The 20,659-nt window shown below is 42.2% G+C and overlaps 1 protein-coding gene across 1 annotated transcript in view; it reads left to right on the top strand.

The window, feature by feature from the left end:
- SV2C (synaptic vesicle glycoprotein 2C) overlaps positions 1 to 20,659 on the top strand; it is a 703,553-nt gene that overhangs the window by 610,708 nt on the left and 72,186 nt on the right. Inside the window, exons 7-8 of the mRNA XM_078677323.1 lie at positions 14,619 to 14,729; positions 15,296 to 15,384. Coding sequence (XP_078533449.1) covers positions 14,619 to 14,729; positions 15,296 to 15,384 — 200 coding nt within the window. The remainder of the gene's footprint in view (positions 1 to 14,618; positions 14,730 to 15,295; positions 15,385 to 20,659) is intronic.

The raw sequence follows: 20,659 nt of genomic DNA, 5'->3' as shown, positions 1-20,659 counted from the left end.
GTGAACGTTAAATATTGTCTAAAACGTGATCAATTTTATTCTTCTTTTCTTAAAAACATGTCTTATTATGAAACATGACAACAGTCAATATAACTCAGTAGTGATCAGGTCCCACTCAGGCGACCTGAACTCAAACTGTCTTGATTTTCCTATTTTCCGCTCGTTGCTTACAAATTAAACAGGAGATTTTCACTTTCTCAATTAGGCAATTCATTCCTCATTGCATGATTGGCATTATCTCAATATTGTATCTTTTATGTAAATCAGTTGCTCAATAATTAATTACATTTAATCATCACTATACATCATTGTACGGCGATTGGGGATTCGTAATCAAGCCCAATGCATTTCGGGACTGGCGGTCCCTTCGTCAGGGGCAAGCCTGTGAGAAAATATATACATTATTGACAGTATCCTGCTTTGCGAGGTACATATACAGAGCCATCATCAAATACATGACATTTCTAGACTTTGATTATTGTCGTATCCAGAGTTTATCTTTTAACAGATTAAGCTAACATTCATAAGGTGCGAGCACCTAGCTGTCTTCATTTGAAAATGTTGCTCATAAACATTTCCAGAGTTTACACTGCAGTGCGCTATACATGTCAGAAGTCTGATAACGTGCTATTTAACCGTGCTGCCTATCATTGTTTTATAGTGTTTTATCAGTGCACCATTGAACCCAGATGCCCCTTCCGTGGCTAAAAGGTAATGTGTTTTACTTACTGAGCTGTGTTCAACTCAGTACCGCTTGTCTTTCGTTACTCAGATCGTAATGTACTGGTTAAGGGACATAAAAAAGCTAAAAAACATAACATTTATATGTATTGTCCGAAAGGATCTATGTGTCAATATATTGTCCTCCACCAGTGAATATTTAAAATTGTACCACTGTATTTCTAGCCGGTTCTGTTGATTTCGTGCTTGTATGATTCTCCACTAAATACCTTTATAAAGTATATAATGTCAGTCTCATATCGGTCCTAAGAGCTAGTTCTAGTAATTTCTGAACACATTATCGAAAGTTCAATTTTCACTGCACGATTCCCATGCTATCCAGCATTTCAGTCGCGAATCCGAAGGTTTAATTGTCCCGCTAATCTTGTTTGTTTATACCATGCCGTGACCGAGCAATGCTAACCCGATCTCTCTCGAGTGTTCTATCAAAAGTGGGCGCTATCTTAGGGTGGACTAATACGATTCGAAACTTTATTGATATGTCGATGAAAGCTAGAACATATCAATAAAGTTTCGAATCGTATTAGTCTACCCTAAAATGGTGCCAACGTTTGATAGAACACTCGCGAGAGATCGCGACAACATTGCTCGGTCACGGCACGGTATAAACAAACCAGATTAGCAGGACAAATAAACCTTCGGATTCACTATAGGAATGCTGGATAGCACGGGAACTGTAGGAAGGTAAGATTGATGGCTTGCTAAACAGAGCGTATGTGAATTGTTAAAAAGGGCAGCTCGTAATCAGTGAAAAGAACAAAAGAAGGTGTGCACAACCCACTCTTTCACTGTTTAAACAGTCAATATAAGCCATCTTGGTGATGGCACAACATAAATAACATAACACAATCAATATGACAAACAATCAAATAAATAGCCTATATAACAATTATCTAGACATGATGCTGGAATCATAGCAAAAGAAGGCTGGCAACATAGTGGCTATATGATGGTTCTTCGCCTGATATATATGAGTCCTTAATTGTCGGGTTTACCGCTTCATTGCCTTTGGATTTACCCTCAATTGTATCATTTCTTTAAACAACATAGCCGAGGTTTTTGGCATCTGCTTCGGACCCTCTTATTGTGGGATGTGATTGGTTTTTGATGGAGAAACTGGTAGATGTGGGCCAAAATATGGGGGATGAATCTGATGTCAAGGCAAATAGTGGTTGGGAGACACAGTAGAGGGTTCTGCGAATTACTGATATTGAGTATTTTCATTCCTAAAACTGAAACAAGTTGGAAGCCAGAACTGATCTTACCTTTATCAACAGTAGACTGTAATCCCCAACAAACGTTAGTGCCAATATCTCTACAGCAAACTTTGGGGTGTTTGTATATACAGGCTGATGACACAATGCTGACTTAAAAGGCTTGCAACACTGAATTGTTCATTGGTAGGTGACGAACTGTGCACTGTATTTGTGTGCTGCAACACCCCGAATAAAGTGTACAGTACACGTGCTCGGAAACAACACAATATTTGCCAGTTGCCACAATGTCGGGTTTAGGGGATGGTGTTAAAATATAATCAACTCAAAAATAGCAGAAACCATAATTCCACCAGGCAAGAAATAACTACTGACTGAGATTTGCACCAACCGGTTGGAATTTTGCTGTGCTAACTTACTTTCCCAGCTGTACTACCATTTCAGCTAATGAGCAGTGGTGAAAATTCCAATGAAGGTGGTGGTTAATCTGCAACAGACTACTAGATTTCCAGCTGCAAATCTTTTCCATGGAAACATTGCACTGGTAGTAGACGCTAAATAAAACCTATACCTGTCAAACAGGAAAATTCTACAGCTGATTCATGGGATGGGAACTATGTGCCCTGACACCTTAACACGAGTCACATCCTCCAATAGTTATGAAACATTTCACAATCAGACTTCGCCATTTGCTAGGTAAACAGAGTTGTAGATCTTAATTAATAGGATGGCTTAAGCATGGGTAAAGTTATTGAACAAACCCTGCAATTTTTGTGAACTGACACAGCTTAGATTCTTGGTAAATAAAATGTTAAAGCTAATCTCATACTCAAAGCACAACAAACATGTTTTATGCACATTTGCTTACACAAAAGTAAAGGCAAATGACAACTTATTTTAATGAAGACTGGAATATTTAATAAAAAATCAATGGAATGTGCCACACACACCATCAAACCATCTAAAAATTTACGGTTGCAGTTCTTGGTTCAAATAATGTAGTCTGGTTTTCTAGCCTTACTTTTCATTATGGATCTTGTAATCTTTCACAACTTTTCTATATAGAGTCTTGCCCTAGCCAGTGTATTATCATCTTGGACTACAGCAAGACATTCTAGCTAGATCTATAGAATTATAGATGAGTAAAATACGTAGATGTTTATCCCAACTGGTTCTGAGCGACATTAAATAGGCAACAAGAGCAAAGCTCGAGTTATCTACGATGTAATTGGAATAGAAATTCAGCAGTTATAGTCATCTCAAGTAACTATAAGTAAATCCCTCAGGTAACTATAATACACACCTCCGCCATGCACAGTTTTGTCATCAATAATTTCACTGCACTGTTTCAATGACATTATCAATAATTTCATAGAAAATGTCATGAGTGATGAGAGAGTCTGACTCCCACAGCAGCAATTTGGCCCTAGGGGGTAAAAAGCTCCTTCAGCCAATCAGAACTCTCTATTTTGAATTTGCACTCCTCCAAGACTCCCACGGGAGTCCCTTGGACCCAAGGATCCAAATAGACAAATATTTTTGTACCTTTATTTTTTTTAAACTACTTAATGAATGTACACTAAATCACAAAAAGTACAATCTAAGGACCAAGAACCAGCTTCCTGCCAAACTTGGTGTATTTCCGTTCAGCAGTTTTTGCAGTTTTTGCTGTAGCGCTGCTTAAAGAAGGTTATTGAAAATGCATGGGGATTTTGTGTTTTGGCTCACCCCTTTTTTCTCAGACCCTGCTTGACGGATCACCCCAAACCTTTCTAGGAAGGAGCTGAGATAAATTAGCTTTTTTGGGGAAAAGTTTTGTGAAGATTTGTCTAACAGCGCCACTGTTATAAACAAACACCTTGTCAATGGAAAACATAACGTAGGCACCGTTTGACGAATCTTCAAAAATGTTCTAAACTAGTTTGTCACTCACGTCAGCTGCTGTCTGGAAAGTGTCAGGGTGATTCTTCAAGCATGCACTGAGATAAAGGGGGGTCCTAAAATGCATTTTCCCCATAGGGATTATAGACAGACCTACAGCCCAAACTGCTGAACAGAATTACATGACATTTATCAGAAAGCTAGGTATTTGTCCAGAACAAGTGCTTTTTGTGATTTGGTGTACATCTGTTCAGTAGTGTTGGAGTTATTAAAGAAAAAGGATTTATGTATATCTAGGGATTTGGATCCACGTGCCAACAGCAATGCTGTGATTGGTTGGCTACAGTCTGAGAGCTAAGGTGCGGCCGACATTTTGCCAATTGAGACTTAGTTCCTGGGGGGAAATAAAGTATAAATAGGATATAGATATAAGGGGTCAAGATAGAGGTATCCTGCCCCATGGGACTGATTTAGGGTTCTCTGAGGGACCCCTCATGGGCAAGAAATTGTTTAAAAATATTTTATTTTTCATGCATAAAGATCCGTGGATCTACTGCTGTGCTCAGCAGAGCCCTGTGTGAATCAGGGACAAATCCACGGATCCATATCCCAATAAAAAAAGAATACACCCACTCACAGACCCACTAACACACTCACTCACATACCCACTTATACACCCATACAACCACTTACATATCAATACATCCACTCACACACCCACTCGGAGATCCAGAACACTACTCCCACCCACATACCCTTGTAGACACCCACACAAACACTCAGACACCCACTTACACACCCATACAGCCAGCCATACATCTACTCAGAAACCCAGAAAACCACTTGCACACCCATTTTCACGATCATACAGCCACTCACACACCGACTCAGAGAACCACTCACACATCCACTCACAGACTCACAGAGGCAATCACACACCCGCTCACACTGCCATGTGCACATCCATACTGCCACTCGCACACCCACTCAGTCAGTCACACACACACTGACACACCCACCACTCACTCACATACCCACCTACACACCCTCACAACCACTCACACAACGAGGTTACAGGGACATTATAGTTAGAAAATAACATTAAAAATCTTAAGAAATTCACTGGAAAAAACACAGGTTACAGGCATGTTATGGTTAGGAAATATCAATAAAAACTTTAGAAATGCACTGAAAAAAACAAAGGTTACATTTCAACTTTGCACTTGGCCATGTGCATCTTCCCAATCCACAACTTCTGACAAGGCCTCTGCCCAATATGTTAAAAATATTCCTTATTTCTTTGAATTAGATATATTTCTCTGGCCATCTTATGTCATTCATAATTGGCACACCACGGAACAAGACTTGTATGAATATGGAGAAGGACACATTTGTTCTGTTCTCTTTTGGCCTTCTGAATAAATGCTGCAGGATCATCAATGTGATCCCACCTGAAAATTAGGGTTTAGCCGATGGGAATGTGTGTGGGGTTCAGGCGTTCAGGCCAGTGGCAGAGGTCTGAGCTGATGAAAGGAGCAGGCAGTGGTGGCCAACACAATGAAGAGGTGCTGCAGCGGGTGGAGGGGGAGCGGGGGAGCACGTGTGGTGAAGCATGTGGGGGGGGAAATAATAATTTTTTAAATTACTTGCCTGGAGCTGCAGGCGCCTCCCACGTCACTTCGCGCCCCAGTGTTCTCTTCCTGGTCCCAAGCTCCAAGCATGCACTGGGACAGACTCCATATGCAATCCCCACACTGCTCTCATGCTATGAGAGCAGTGTGGGGATTGGTCTGAGCAGGCTGAAAAGATGCTCCGCTCAGACCAGGGAGTCTGTGGGGTTTCTCCAGCCCAGCTGTTCAATGCAGCTGGGCTGGAGAAACCTAAGTGTGCATGTGTGCTTGGAGGGCCTGAGATGGCCAGCCAAACACATATGCACACTTAGAGAGTGCACTTAGCACTCTACCTCTCCCCTCCCATGCCTTGGTCATGCGCCTCCCTAAACGTGCAGACTCAGAGCTGGCAAATGAAAAATAAAACGATTTAGGTAATCGTTTTATATTTCACCTGCTGGCTCGGAGCCAGCGGAGCGATGCTCCTGTGCAATTGCGGAGGAGCTACCCCTGGCAGCAGGCAAAAGGTCCTTCATCTGCTGGCTGGGCCGTACTCCTTGGCCCAGAGACGTTAGAAAAGGGGTAAGACTAAGGCACCAACCCAACCCCAAACAGCAGACCTCTGCTTGGTTCTCAGACACACAGACCCTCATGTCAAAGAGAAGTGCTGAAAGGAAGTACGGAGATGCTGCTTTGAAAGGGTAGAACTGCAGCACTGAACCCAGGAAGTAGCTGAGAAAGGCGGCTGATTTTCCAGCCTGGCGCACGTGCCCCCCAGCCACAGAAAGAAGGGGAGGCAATGCTGTAAAGGAGGGAGATGTGTAAAGAGGCCTTGGCCAGGGCAGTGTGTGTCTGTAACATACCAGGCATGTGCCTAAAAAGTCACCAGACCATCAGTGTGGGTTGTGGTCTTGAGAGGAGACCTTGGTGGGGTAAGTAAGGCATGTGCTCAGTTGTGAGGCCCCCGACTACCAATACAACGTCCAGACCTATTGTGAGTGGGAGCCCTGAGAAGCAGCAGCAACATCCTATAAGACAATAGCCGGGAACCCAGGGACATCTCAGGTGGGGTGGTGAATTAGTACTTTATTGTGATGCAACATAGTAGGTGGGAAATGAAGGTGGTCCATGATTTACAATCAAGAGAAGCAATGCCCCATGAAAAGACAATTTCTGGCTTGAGACAAAGTCACAGGGAAAGTTCCTCAGAAGGGGCAGTTCTAGAGCAGAACCCAGAACTAACTGAAGGGGCTCAGGCAGGCCGGATCAGGCATTAACCCGAGTGAGAAGAAACTGAATCAAAATGAGGGGCAGAGCCTGGCTAGAATGGGCTCTCCTGGTGCCTTGCCTGCTTAACTGAAGACTAGGGTAACTTGTATATTACTGATGAGGGGCCTGAGGGGCTCAGGTGGGAAAGGAAGGTCTCAATTATTAAACCTGGCAATAAACTATTGTGGAGATGAGTCTAGTATTCAGTATCCAGATATCTGGGTAACTGATGCATAAGCAGCTCAATGTTTTGGTTTATTGTTTAGGATGAAGGTTAGGAAGTCGGGTTGTCTAATGTTGCTTGACCCGGTGGAGGAGGGTAGTCCTGAAGCAGAAAAGGCAGGGCAGGCTTAAGAACTGTTGGCTCCCAGAGCCACAATCTTTGTTGGCGCCCCCATGACTTTCTTCACAGATTCCATCACTACCACCCTGTATTGGTGACTCTTATCTCTCCAAAGCCCCTCTCTCACATGTATTTCATTTGTTTAAAGGCACTTATGATACTAATGTAGGGTGTCAGACGACTTCAGGTCACACGCCTTATACAGAAACAATGAATCATTTGGGTGTAAATTAGTGTACATGAAATGTTCCATAAGACAAAAGGAGGTGTGGGAGTCACGTGACAGCCATTCTGGTAGGCAGTATATTTTAAGAGTGCTTGTTCTGGAGAAGCACAAACTCATTATTTAAAATGTAGCACTGTGGTTGGGTTCACTACACTTATAAATAAGTACTTCAACCCAAATCAATCTTTTTTTAGTAACATTAGGATAATGAAAGACTGGGAAAAAACACAATTCTAATTTATACCTTGCAGCTTGCACGCAGCTCTTTGATGACAGCGCATAGCTCTCTGTGCTATATTAGGATTTTAACTTTTGAAGTACAAGTAACAAAATCAGTAATCAGTAACCCACCAAGCTATTTACATTAAAATACAATTCTGTGATCTGCATGGTACACATTCTTTGCAGCAGGCACCATGCCCCTCTGCACTACTTTATAATGAGTCGAAAACTGCCACTAGACATAACACTATCGCTCTCCAGCAAGTACGTAAATCACCAATGTTATACTGACATTTGTATTGCAGTCTGGAAATTGCCGGACACACAGGACACTCTGCAGCAGCTTCATTTAAAACCACAAAATATTTCAAAACACAGCGCCTCCTGAGCTCGACGCTCGGTGCGTTTGCACTGGTCACACCGTCCTAGAGCCGGGCCTGAGAAGAGGGTTTGTTTTCGGGTGAGCTGGGAGATTGGGGTACAATTGGGGGAGAGGCGACACTTCAGGTCAGAGTCGTTCCTTGGCACTATTCGGTCATTTCAGCGTAAAAAAAATGTAAAAATGTAAATGTCGGAATTTGTAAAGCGCACAGCTACCTCCACCGGAGGTGTCCCGGCGCTGTCCGTATACCGCTTAGGAACCCTTCCTGGCTTTCCTAGGAAATATCCACTCCTGGGCACCCCCCAGGTGCAGCCAGGCATCCCAGTGCTTTTGGGGCCGTTGTGGAGACTAAGCAAGCTATTGCCCAGAGTTGCAGCGTGGGACCCATGATCAGAACAGGCACTGAGGCGAGAATATCCAGTCAGGGGAATTAATGAGCCGGAGACCCGCCGAGGCGGGAATCGAACCCTGGTCCTTGGCCAGAGCTCTGCATCAAGGTCTGCCTGCTCTAACCATTGAGCCACACATATACCTAGCGTATACAGCTAGGTATATGATTCCTGAGCTAGACACAGTTTAGTAATGCGCCACAGGGTTATGTAGTGTCATTAAATGTCTGGGGCTGAATCATAATACTTCAGACAAGGGAATATGTGTGCTATAATCTTTTTGCAAGATGGTTGCCACCAGGTTTTCCTACAGGAACCTCACTTGCGATTGTGGACGTGCTGTACTCCTAGAAAATTGTAATTCAATAGCGCGTCCACATTTTGGGTGCATCGAGGACAGTGTTAACATCAAATCATAATGCAATGTGCCCCAGAGACAAGGTGCAAAGAAGCCTTTCAGAATACAGTCAACACGAAAGGACTGACTCAAAAAAGTGAGTTATAGAGTGGAATTTAGAAAAACCATGAAGGTTTTTATTAAAAGTACAGCGCAGAGATAGTAAAATGCAGATGCAGCATTAATCTCCTTTAAATATATACAGTCATTGTCATGAAGACTCTCAATAATTGGAACAATGCAGAATAATAGACAAAATCAAAAATAGAGTAAGGACCTGATTTATATTTGAGTGGGCATCCCAATATTCTTTCACGGCATTGGAGTAAATTACTCCGTTGCCCTGGTGGAGGGACCGCCTGCCAGGTTTATAAATGACTGCCAAGCTGGGGGTCTTGTACAAAACATTGCCATGAACTGCCAACACAGCGGTTCCTGCCAATATATTTTACTGTTTGGTAAAGAGCTCCGTCAACATGGCTGAACCCTGTACTAAACAGTTTTCTGTTTTTATTTTCAAAAAGTTTTTTTTTTTTAAATAAAAAATGCAGTGCTTCCCTTTCCATGGGAGTCCTCTCCCATGGGGTGGAGAGCCTTTAGCAATTTTCACTGCCACTTGAAATACTTTATTGTTTCATTACTAAAAACCATTACAGCGGGGAACATGCATCCATAATAAAAACGTATACCAAGTATGGTTACTAAGATATTTACATTTGTGCCATTACAACAGGTAAAAAGATAGAGTTCATCATCAATTATTTAAAATCCTGAACCTATTTTTTTATAATAAAAAGTATTAACTCGTCTAGACAGAATGACCCTTTTTTTTTGTATACAAAATAATTAAAAGGCAGTTAAAAGCCATAATTGGCCATTACATTTTATGATCTGCTAAAGCCACAGGCAGACGTTAATTATTAAAAGGCGATAATTAATAACGCTGGTAATCTAATTCCATATTATTGACGAGGTTCCAGATAGGGCAGTTCCATTTGTATAATAAAACCCCTGCATAAAGTAATATGAAAGGTCCATGGTTAACTATTGATGTCTTGCTAGCTCTCATTGTTTATAAATCTTCTTGCTGTTCCTGTGACAAACTTGGTGAATCGGATATTGAGCTGTGGATTGTCCGGGTTCATTGATGTTAGGATGGCTTGCCGGCAGGTGTGAATGCCGAGTTTGTTCCATTCGCTTTTTAACAGGATCTTTCTAAGGTCATTGGCTGCGGGAAAAAGACATACCACATGCTCAAATGTTTCTGTGCTACTCCCACAGTCCCTGCACATTACGTTGGGATTTGCATGGCGCCATCTTGGCAGGTGATACAGGAAAGGCCAATCACCCATTCTGAGTGCCAAAAATCTTTTTTTCCACAGCACTGAGTAGGTACATGACAGATGGGGTGCCATAATTCCTGGCTTTAATCCTGATACGATTGTCCAGGCGTGCTTACGTTGCACCAGTTGAGCTCTGTCAGAATGAAAGGACCAGAGGCGGACGTGTCTTTTGATATGGATTTTAAGTACCTGCTGCGATGAATTAGAGGTCCAGATTTCGTCTATATCAAGAAGTTTTAAAGAGTCTTGCAGATAGCGCCGGAATGAACTTCCGAGTTGACCAGCTGAGATATCCGCCCACAAAATGGCCTCCAGACTTCCTTCTTTGGAGGTACGCAATTTATTACACAGACTGACGTACGCTCCACGCCCTGTGGCTTGATGGTCTTGAAGACCAAACTCGAGACGTATTTGAGCGGGGGGGCTGAAGATTTTGGTACACCCAGTACCTGTTTAAATGTACTTGTTATTATTTTGATCACGTGGCTATTGTATTTCCCTTGCATAATCTCCTCGCTGTAGGTGAGGGAGTTGATGATTTTTGCCTTCATGACAGTTATGAGTGGGGTTAGACTGGGCCCGGACAGTTGCCTTGCAAGAGTCTTAAAAGCCACCTGGATTGTCAGGGCTTTGGCTTCTACTTCATCTATATGTTTAGAGAATGTTCCCCTTCTGTCCAAGTGAACCCCTAGGTACTTGTATGAAAGGGCTCTGTCAATGTTTTTATCATTGTATTGCCAACCATCTCCTTGATATTTCCTTTGCCCGAAGGTGATTGCCCTTGTCTTTGTTAAATTCAGTTCCAGGTCGTTTTCGATGGCATATAGGGACAACCGATCAAGTAGTCTTTGCAAGCCAACCCTGGTGTGACTTAGCAGGACCAGGTCGTCCGCATATAGTAGATTGCTAACTCTTGTCCTGGCAAGTTTCGGAGGATGGGAATTAACTTCGTCGAGCGACTCTGATAAATCAGAGATGAAAAGGTTGAAAAGAAGAGGCGCCAGCACACACCCTTGTTTCACTCCACGGGTTGTTTGTATTTTCCGTGAGGTGTATGATCCATCCCCAAGTTTAATACGGATCCACGGATCCGTGTGTTAGTGTGTAGCACGATTATGGCTTGTAGTAGTGCTGGTGGGATCCCCCATTTCCGCAATTTGAGCCATAATCGGCTTCGAGGTATGCGGTTGAAAGCGGCCTTAAAGTCAACAAAACAGCCGTGCATTAACGTTCCAGAGGCTGCCACTTTATCCAACAGAACAGCAATTGCGAGCAAGTTTGTTATGGTGCCTGATTTTTGCACAAATCCAGTCTGGTTGAAGAGTATGAGATGATTTTTTGCAGCCCAGGACCCCAGGTCTTGAAGGAGCAGCTTAGCATAGTATTTCGATTCCACGTCCAGTAGGGCGATCATCCAGTAGTTTTTCGGGTCGGATCTCTTGCCTCCTTTATAAATTGGATGCATAATGGCAACTTGCCACGATTCCGGTAGTACCGAATTGATCCGGCAGTAGGAAAAAAGTGGTGCCAATTGATTGGCCCAAAAGTCTGTATCCTGTTTGAACAGAGACTGGGGTAGCCCGTTTGGCCCAGGAGCTCCATCTGGACGGCCCTCGGTTATAATTCGAGCCGTTTTTCCATAATAATTCCAAGAGTTGTTGATGCACTATGTGACAATTCTATGGGCTGAGGCAAAAGTTTTGTATCAGTTGTTGATGGAGTCCTTGTGTTTAATTCAGCGTGGTTTCCTGGTATCTTTGCATCCATAATGTCTAGTAGTTGGCATGAGTTGGATTGTTGGGACGTGGCTTGTGGTCTGGCCAGTGGGTTATCTTTTACTGAATCCTCAAAGTGAGTTGTTAGATAAGATACCCATTCAGCTTCGGAGATGTTAGCGCTGCTTTGTCCTCCTTGTTTGTGTGTTTTGGAGTGACCAGAAGGATTTTGGATTATGGTTTTTACTTGCATATATCAATTTTAGCCAGAAGTGTTCGGAGCGTTTCTTTTTCACGATGAATATTGCATGTCGAAATGCTTTTTGGGCTTGCTTATATTTATTAAGATTGTGGTCTTCCCCTGGGAACCTGTGTGCTTGTCTTAAGGCACTGTTACGTGCTGATTTTAGTTTCCTGATTTCAGCTATTATTTCCTGGTTTCCTTTTTTGGATTTTTGTGTAGTGCGTGGGAATTTTTTTAGCAGTTCCCGGGCGAAGAGTTCCCATGATGTAGTGGGCAGGGATGTAGCAATACTCATTAAATCTTGCTGGGCTCTACATTGGCTCATTATTACTGGTGCAATCGGATCAGATCATTTCAACCTTTTAAGATTTTCAGTATAATTACCTTCTGACGTCAGGCTTGACATGGCATGATGTGCTAGGTTAAATGACAGTGTAGTCACTTGGGGATGATGGTCGCTCTCTCCTTGAACAGCTATGGTGTAATTCTCGATAAAAGGATTGATTTCCTTATTACAGATGGTATAGTCTAGAAAAGAGTGGGTATGACCGTTTGATCTTGTCCAGTTGGGAGGTTTATCCTTGGGGAAGCGACCATTTAAGATGGTGTAACCTAAAGCACTGAGTTGTAGCACCATGTATTCGCCTAGTTTGCTGTGTTTATTGCCAGTGGGTTTTGTTTGTTCCAAGTTGTCTGGCCACGGTGCATCATACTCCACCGGGAGTTCTTGAAAAAGGTTTGTGTTGTAGTCGCCAGATACTAAGCAGGCTGGACTTTTGTAATTACTTTGTATATTACACAAAACCTGGATTAGGTGGTTAAACTTCACTTTTTTTCTCCCCGACGCTTGGTGAAATGTAGATATTAATCAGAATCAGTTGTTCGGTCCATTTAGGGTTGTTGAGCGTTACACCGAGAATCCAATCTTCTTCAAATGTCAATTGCGTTATATTAACGTTTAACTTAGCTGAAATGTAAATTGAGAGACCGCCGCTGGGTCAGCCAGATTTATGCAGCCTCTGAGCAGATGTTCTGTACTCCAGATGTCCTTCTATTGGAAGGCTGACCAAGGACCATGTTTCCTGCAATATTATAACCTCGTGGTTTTTTAAAAACTTAATCACATCTGGGGATTGGAACTTTGAGGGAAGGCCGTTGATGTTCCATTAACACACTGAGAGACCGGGTTGAGTTCAGTTGGGATTTCCCCTGTCCAGGGTCGCTGGCAACCAGGCCCAGTCAATCGCCGTGGTTTTGACCTCCTCTATTTTTGGGTGGATCGCCCTTACTGGGGATCGGCCTTTAGCTGATCTTAATATTGAGAAGAATAGTGGTCCCTGTTCATCTAGTATGACAGGGGGTTTCGCAGAAACCGAGGGATACCGTGGTTCAGTTAGGAGAACTATTTTGATGCCCCATTTATTAAATTGGTCGGACCTTGATGTTACCTGTTCTTTGATTGCTGCAGTTGAGAAAGTGATCAACGTTGATTCTGTGGGTTGATTACTTCTGCTGGATTTAAACTCAATTGAGATTATATCATTAGATTCAATGTGGCACAGTTCAGGTATACATTTAAAAAGTTTCAAAATGTTCCCTCTATTCAGGATGTCGTGCGGTCCTTGGGTGTGGTGTTCGGGAATAAATAACAGTTATTTTTTTTAATTAATTGTTCGGGGCGCCTGGCCTGGGGTCTTGTAAACCTATTGTGTTTGATTTAATAAACCATATGCTGTAACAATCTGGGCCTTGTAGTGGGTTTACATGAAAACTGACTTGCTTCTTAGTTCACTAATGGTAAATGTTTAAAATCTCTTTTAATAAGTACGTCAGTATTATAATGTGACGTAGTAATGTCAAGGGTTCCTGATGTTGAAGAAATGCACGTTTTTTAATTTTGACGAGATTTTATCATATTTTACCTGAAGTTTTATAGTATGATTTACATAGCAAATATTTTAAGGGTTCGTGCATGGGCTCTAAGAGCCGAACCAGACCCTTGACTCGGCACTTGCTCGGCCTTACCTGTTAATTTGTTGGCTCGCCCTCCAGTACTAGAAAACGTACTTCATAACTGGATCTGGGGCTTGTCAAATGTTTTGTAGGGAAAAGTGAAATTTGATTACTTGTGGTAAGTGTTTAGTCAGCTGCCCCTTCCCTAATTTACAAAAATAGGATCGGCCCAGCTTTGTTCATCTTGATAGCAGTTGTACAGGTATGGTTGTGTCTAATAAAACGTCAGACAAATGCTTAGATTGCATCGGAATATTAATATTAAAAATGGAAAGTAGAAATATTTTACTCTTAAAACTGATTTCTGTTGTAATTTAGAGGCCTCTGTCTGAATACTTTATTGGTTAATGGTCTGTACGTTCAAATTAGAGCATTTCAAATAAAGGTGAATTCAAAAATCCTCATTCGCTTCCCTGTTTTTATTAAAAATGATTCTTAAAACCTTGTGTAAATGCGAGTTTTAGATCAACATTGTTCAGTGTAGGTAATATGTTGATTGTACTTGGAAGTCAAAATGAAAGTAATGTTATCTTCAGCTGCTATTGGTGTTATTCCTGTCGCTCCTCCATGTGTAACTTTAGTATTCACCCGTTCGTGCAGGACTTTTCACCTTTTTCCGCTTCTTGCAGGTTAATAGAATAAAAACCCCAAAACAGATTGACGAGTTCATAGAAATTGCGATGGACACAGGGGCGTGGTACAAGAGATGCTGGGTTCGCATCCGCACAGAGTTGTATGGAGTGAGTATAAACTGACTTGCAGAGGGGATTCAATGCTCATACGTGCAGCTTGTTGTTTCTCATTGGCCTTTCTGATCAGGCTTGAGGGGTCGCCCACCGATTTTCGGGAGTGATAAGTACTTTCAGAAAATGTTCAATAAAAATGCACAATAAAGTTAATCTGCCATTTATATTAATATTATACTGATGCAATACTTTGAGCAGTTGCTACAAGCTTGTTATGTAGCTCTAGGAAGCAAACTTTAGCAGTGGGCATGATTTTGCACTTCATGGAGAATGATTCATTCTTTCTCCAGAAGAAAGGTGAGTTTCTAGAGGTGAGTTTCTGGAGAAAGAATGCTGTGGGTGGTATCCGATAGAGGCCACGTGTACTGATGTACTCTTGCAAGCCTTGGGCCTTTCCTCTCAAGGCTGTGAATGATGACCCTCCAAGCTCTCGAGAAGTAGGAAGGTTCCTTAAAGTAAATTACCTCTAACCCAAACACTTGCTTCTCACCGATAAAGTTTTTTTAAAGAAACATGTCACCTGCACACAAAATGACATGACTTGTTTTCTCCCCTTACAGATTTGGTTAACATTTATGAAATGTTTCAACTACCCCGTGAGAGAAAACACCATCAAGCTGTCCACGGTGTGGCTCACTCTGTCATTTGGGTAAGATTGTTTCTGTGCTTTGTTGTCGCCGGGGTTCATCATTCCACCGTCCATCAGTTTAGATAGCATTTTAAAATATGATGTGCCCAAGTTACGAAAAGAGCTATAACTTACACATGGTTTAAGTGACATCCTCGCACACGTTCAGCAGGCAGCTGGGAAACCTGTACACCACGGAGGCCACTAATTCAGAGGAAATAGACGCCGGGAGTGAGTCTTACACGTGAACACATTTTCAGAAATGAACTTGCTCTATTATATTTTCATGTGTACAGGGACATCTTAACGATTTTGGTGGCCCTGGGCCAAACATATTATGGGGGCCCCTGCTCGTAACAGCTTTGAAATTATGTTCCAGTTGTTATACCCTCTTGAGCCAGGTCACTGACCGTGCACAGGAATGTGTTTACATCTAATATTCAGGGATAGTGAGGGGTGTTTTCAATATTGCAACACACCAGCAGCTCACTAATATGACTGCTGCTATAACTGCTATTACTACTGTTTTGATCCAAAAGAACCATTTTTTGGGGGATATTGTATGAAACATAAACACCTTTTTCTCCACAATACCTGTAATAGATTCTCGCACATCACCCACATTAGAAAAAAATGAAAGGTAAATGGATCTAAAACCATCTGTTTAAGAATTACTCAAGGGCAACAGGACAGGACTCTCTGCAGAACAGAGCAGACTATCAGGGGGCTCCAAGAAAGGCTGGGGCCCTGGCCAGGGCCCAGTTTGCCCATGCCTGCCTTAAAACGTCTCTGCATGTGTAGTCAGCTTTTGCAGGTAAATATAAAAAGTTACGGGATGCATCATAAAAAGGTGTGGCCTGCGAGTATTACCTCTGGTGATTGATGCTTTCTGAAACTATACCTTATGAGGGCAGCAAAAGGCAAGAGTGTACAACAGTAGTTCTACTCATCACGGCTCTCACCCAACGAGCAATCAGAAAGTGCCACCTTTCCTACAATGGGGATTGCTACCTACCCATGTAGCACTTATCAGGGACGTTTTGGTGCTTTGTCCTGGAACATTTCTGGACTAAAAACTAACCTGACTTAATCTGACTGTTAAAAACTTGGGGGCATATTTACAAGGAGTTAAAGCCACTAGAACAACACTTTTTGTGACATTCTGGTGGCGTTAAGTGCTTCGCCTTATTTACAAGGTGGCGTTAAGCCACTGAACATGGTTTAACTCACCCTTGTAAATAATGCCCCTATTTATGCAGAACTTAGCGTGAAAGGAGTGGGCAATGGGTGTTGTACTGGGCATCTGCTGGAACACCCATTGCTTTTTGATGCTGCCCCATATTTACAAGGTATGGGGCAGCACCAACAATAAGACCAGGAAATACCTGGTCTTAAGCAGGCAAAATGAGGAAAACTGTTTTATTTCTCCTTATATATTGCTCTTTCAATGTGTGCCTCATTCTGCAGCACAGAAGTGAAGTGTCGCTCAACGGTTAGAGGCGGCAGACCCGGAGGCTGAGGTCGGCCCGGGACCAGGGTTCAATTCCCGACGCGGCCGGGTGCAGGACCAATGTCAGCGGGCCCGATAAATCTCGCCTCGGTGCCACTCTAACCATGGGGTCCCACGCTGCAACTCTGGGCAATAGCTTGCTTAATCTCCACTCCAGCCCCACCACCGCCGGGGATGCCTGGCTTCACCTTGGGGATGGCCAGTAAAGGGACCATCTCACAGGGAAAGCCAGGACGGGTTCCCCAGTGGTACAGCGCTGGGACGCTCCAGGGTAACCACGCGCTCTATAAATCCAACATTCATTCATTCATTCATTCACATGGATAGAGCAATTCGCCTGTAAAGATTGTTAATGTGCAGGAAGCTGTCCCTTCCTACACATAAGCAATCGCCCTTACAGCAGAGGCACTCTAGCAAACTGGGGCTATGGTGCCTGCGCTGGCACCTGGCAGCTTCTTTAGCACCAGCACTAGAGTAAATGCAGGGGTGTGCCCTATTTTTGTAAATACGGAGCATTCCTGCGTTTTGAAATGAAAGAGCACGGCATTACTAATTTTGGCATAACACCGCACTCTGCTAGTTTCTTGTACATATGCACCTCAATGTCCTTCCTTCTTCTGCAATTCTATAAAACTGGCGATACTGACTGGGTGCTGTTACCAGGTTACATCATCCTTCAAGGGGACATCAAAGTCCCATTTACATTTAACTGTATTGTATTTAATTAATAGTTTTATATAGCACCTGATCCAGCAAAGGGTGACAGGGAGCTTTACATGAACTTAATAAATGAACAGAATGCAAGTGTAAGAACAGTACAGAAATGAATGATGTAATCCCACTAGGCCTTTCTGGCGGTGTCTGCTAGACTAGAACAGACCATCTTGGGAGAGAAGCAAATATTTCTCTGTATACGTTATCAAACCTAAACTATAATACATGCAAGACTCTCTTGACAGGGGGGAATATGGCTGTTCACCCCACAGTCAGAAAGGCCTATTATAGAATCAGAACATCTCTACTGTAGAAGATTAACTGAAGTTTATTTGCTCCCCATATATTTAACTGAGAACTTATGTGGCTCAACTTCTTTCTAATCAAATGCGTTTGTTACCAACTGGCATTTTACTCCTATCAGAAAAAATAATATTTTGACTGCTTGAAAATATATGTAGTATTTTAAAGTATAAGATTCCACATGGGAGACATTCTGCCAGTAGAGATTTTAAGGACATTAGGCCTTGGCTATGCCACCACTGTTGAATGTGCTGACAGATGTTCAGTTTAACAAACTTTATTAGAAGAAGACAATTAACACCAGGCAAGTTTAGAAGTGGATAGCAATATTCTCATCATCATAACAATAACAAAGTATGATGAACATTACAATAGTATAACAAATAAAGAAGTTACAGTAAAAGAAGCATAATTAATAATTGTAGTAGAATATAAGCTTGTTTATAGGGTTTCATGGAGGTTCAGGGGATTGCAGGGGTGGAGAAAGTGATAAAGGAAAGAAAGACAAGTACAATGTGAACCATAATAAAAAAACTCAGTATAACTAACAGTTATGTATGAGCAACAATAATTAAATAAACATCAAGCAAGAGTAAATATCAGAAAAGCTGGAATATTAGGGTTGGCAAATCCAATACTGTTCAGGGAGGTTTGAAAGTAATGAATAATGATAGTTGCTTGGTGTTAGTGCGGGCACCAATGGTTTCCAGAAAGATACTAAGGGGTAACCGTAGTGAATCACTGCTATGTAACACACAAATTGATTCAACATACCGTCTTTCTAACCTGTGATTGATAGCAAACTGCATACCATCAGGCTTTATAAGATTTATTAGGTGTACATTTCCAATAAGTGATAATCTGTTGAAAAGCATTGGCAAGCAAAAGATCCAGCAGTTTATTAATGGAATAGGAAGGTTGCCAATCACTGTGTAGGCTACCCAGAAAATGAGAGGCAAAACTAAAAGTAATGCATGTTTGAAAATTACAATTAATTTACATAGAAACCTTACGCCAAAACATGAAAGTATTGGGGCATAAAAATAACATATGTTCTAGGTCACTGGTCGTGAATGAGCTGGACCAACATTTGGAATCAGCTATATTAGCAAAATTAGATATGGAATGTGGAGTGAAGAAAAGCCCATTATAAGTGAAAAAATAGTGCCTGCCTAAGGGTTCCCATTTAAGAAGTTTTGTGTATTTTTGTCCCAGAGAGAAGGTGGTCAAAAATGTCCCAAATCAGCCTCCCACAATGATTTTACTGCAGTTTTAGGTCTTGGATGTGAAGGGGAATATAACTATTTACACAAGAGGGAGGCTTAAGGTCTAATAGATAACATTTGTAGGTAAAAGTGAGTAGAAGGACCTTCAGGGGAGTTTTCGGGTAAGGCACTTTAAAGGGAACGTACTTCCCTCCGGCACTGCAACTCCCAGACCATCTTGCGCAGTTTTATTCATAAGAGCCCATCAGGGGGATCACAATTACGTGTACTTAAGAGGCTGTGACCAGACTGTGCTCCACTTCATTTTATCAACATCCCTTGATAAAGAAGATGACTTCGAAACGCGTCAGGCAGCACTGGTGATACAGCTGCGAAAGAGATTAGCAGGCTGGCGTGTTCCATACCTTTTAATGAGCTTGAAGCTTTATTTTATTTATTTATTTTAAAAGTTTTATATAGTGCTGGCTAGACCCAGAGGTATCAGAGCGCTTTACATGATTAGAATAGTATAAGGCAAACATGGTATAAAAGCATATAAAAGGTAATGAAACAACAATGTGAAATATACAGAGTAAAAACAACATGAGCATTATGCAAATCAAGATAGATAAACAGGAGCTGGAGCTATACATTTCAAGTAATTAGGTAGAATGGAGTACAGGAAGAAGGACATATATTACTGAACAAATATAGTATGATGATAAGTGAACAGGAGTAGGGTACATGTTAGGATCCCCAATAGTAATTGAGGAGGTGGGTTTTGAGGTCTTTTTTGAAACTGGAATAGGAGGGATTACAGCGCAGGTTTTTTGGGAGGGCATTCCAGATAGTAGGGGCATTGCCTGAGAAGGAGCGAGATTGTGTGGCTTTCCTTTTATGCAGAGGTGGGATGAGGAGGAGGGTGTTGGTGCTTCTCAAAGGTCAAGTGGTGCCAGCAATGAGGAGTTTCTTGGAGAGGTACTGCAGAGTGTTTTGGTGGAGGGCTTTATGAGTAATACAGGCAGTTTTGTAAGCAGATTTGCCTTCGATTGGGAGACATTTAAGAGATTTGAGAGCTGGGGAGATGTGATCGAAACGTTTGCAGTCTGTGATGAGTCTGGCTGCAAGGTTGAGCACAGCTTTATTTATTTATTTATTTAAATTCTTATATCGCGCAGGAATCAATCCCGTGAGGGTATCTCCGCGCTTTGCTCATCAGGGCCAGAATGTCACAGTTAGCAGATATGGTGAGGTAGTTATTACGGTTGGAATGCTTCACGGAAGAGTAAAGTTTTTAGAGACTTTCTGAAAGACATATGATTAGTAGTCAGTCTCAGCTCAATGGGAAGTTTGTTCCATAGAGCGGGGCCAATTGAGGAGAATGCTCGGTCTCCCTGTCTAGATTTTTTTGTGACTGGTGGTTTCAAGAGGGCTTGATTGCAGGAGCGGAGTGACCGACAGGGTTGATACAGCTCTAGTGATTGGGCGAGATATTTGGGGCTATCTCCATATAAGCCTTTATGTACCGTGCAACAAATTTTAAAACTAATTCGCTGCCGTATGG

This window comes from Lissotriton helveticus, chromosome 2_1 (assembly GCF_964261635.1).
Source record: "Lissotriton helveticus chromosome 2_1, aLisHel1.1, whole genome shotgun sequence".
NCBI lineage: Eukaryota > Metazoa > Chordata > Amphibia > Caudata > Salamandridae > Lissotriton > Lissotriton helveticus.
Note: the sequence above shows the minus strand (reverse complement) of the source record. Positions and strands in the feature narration are given on the sequence as shown.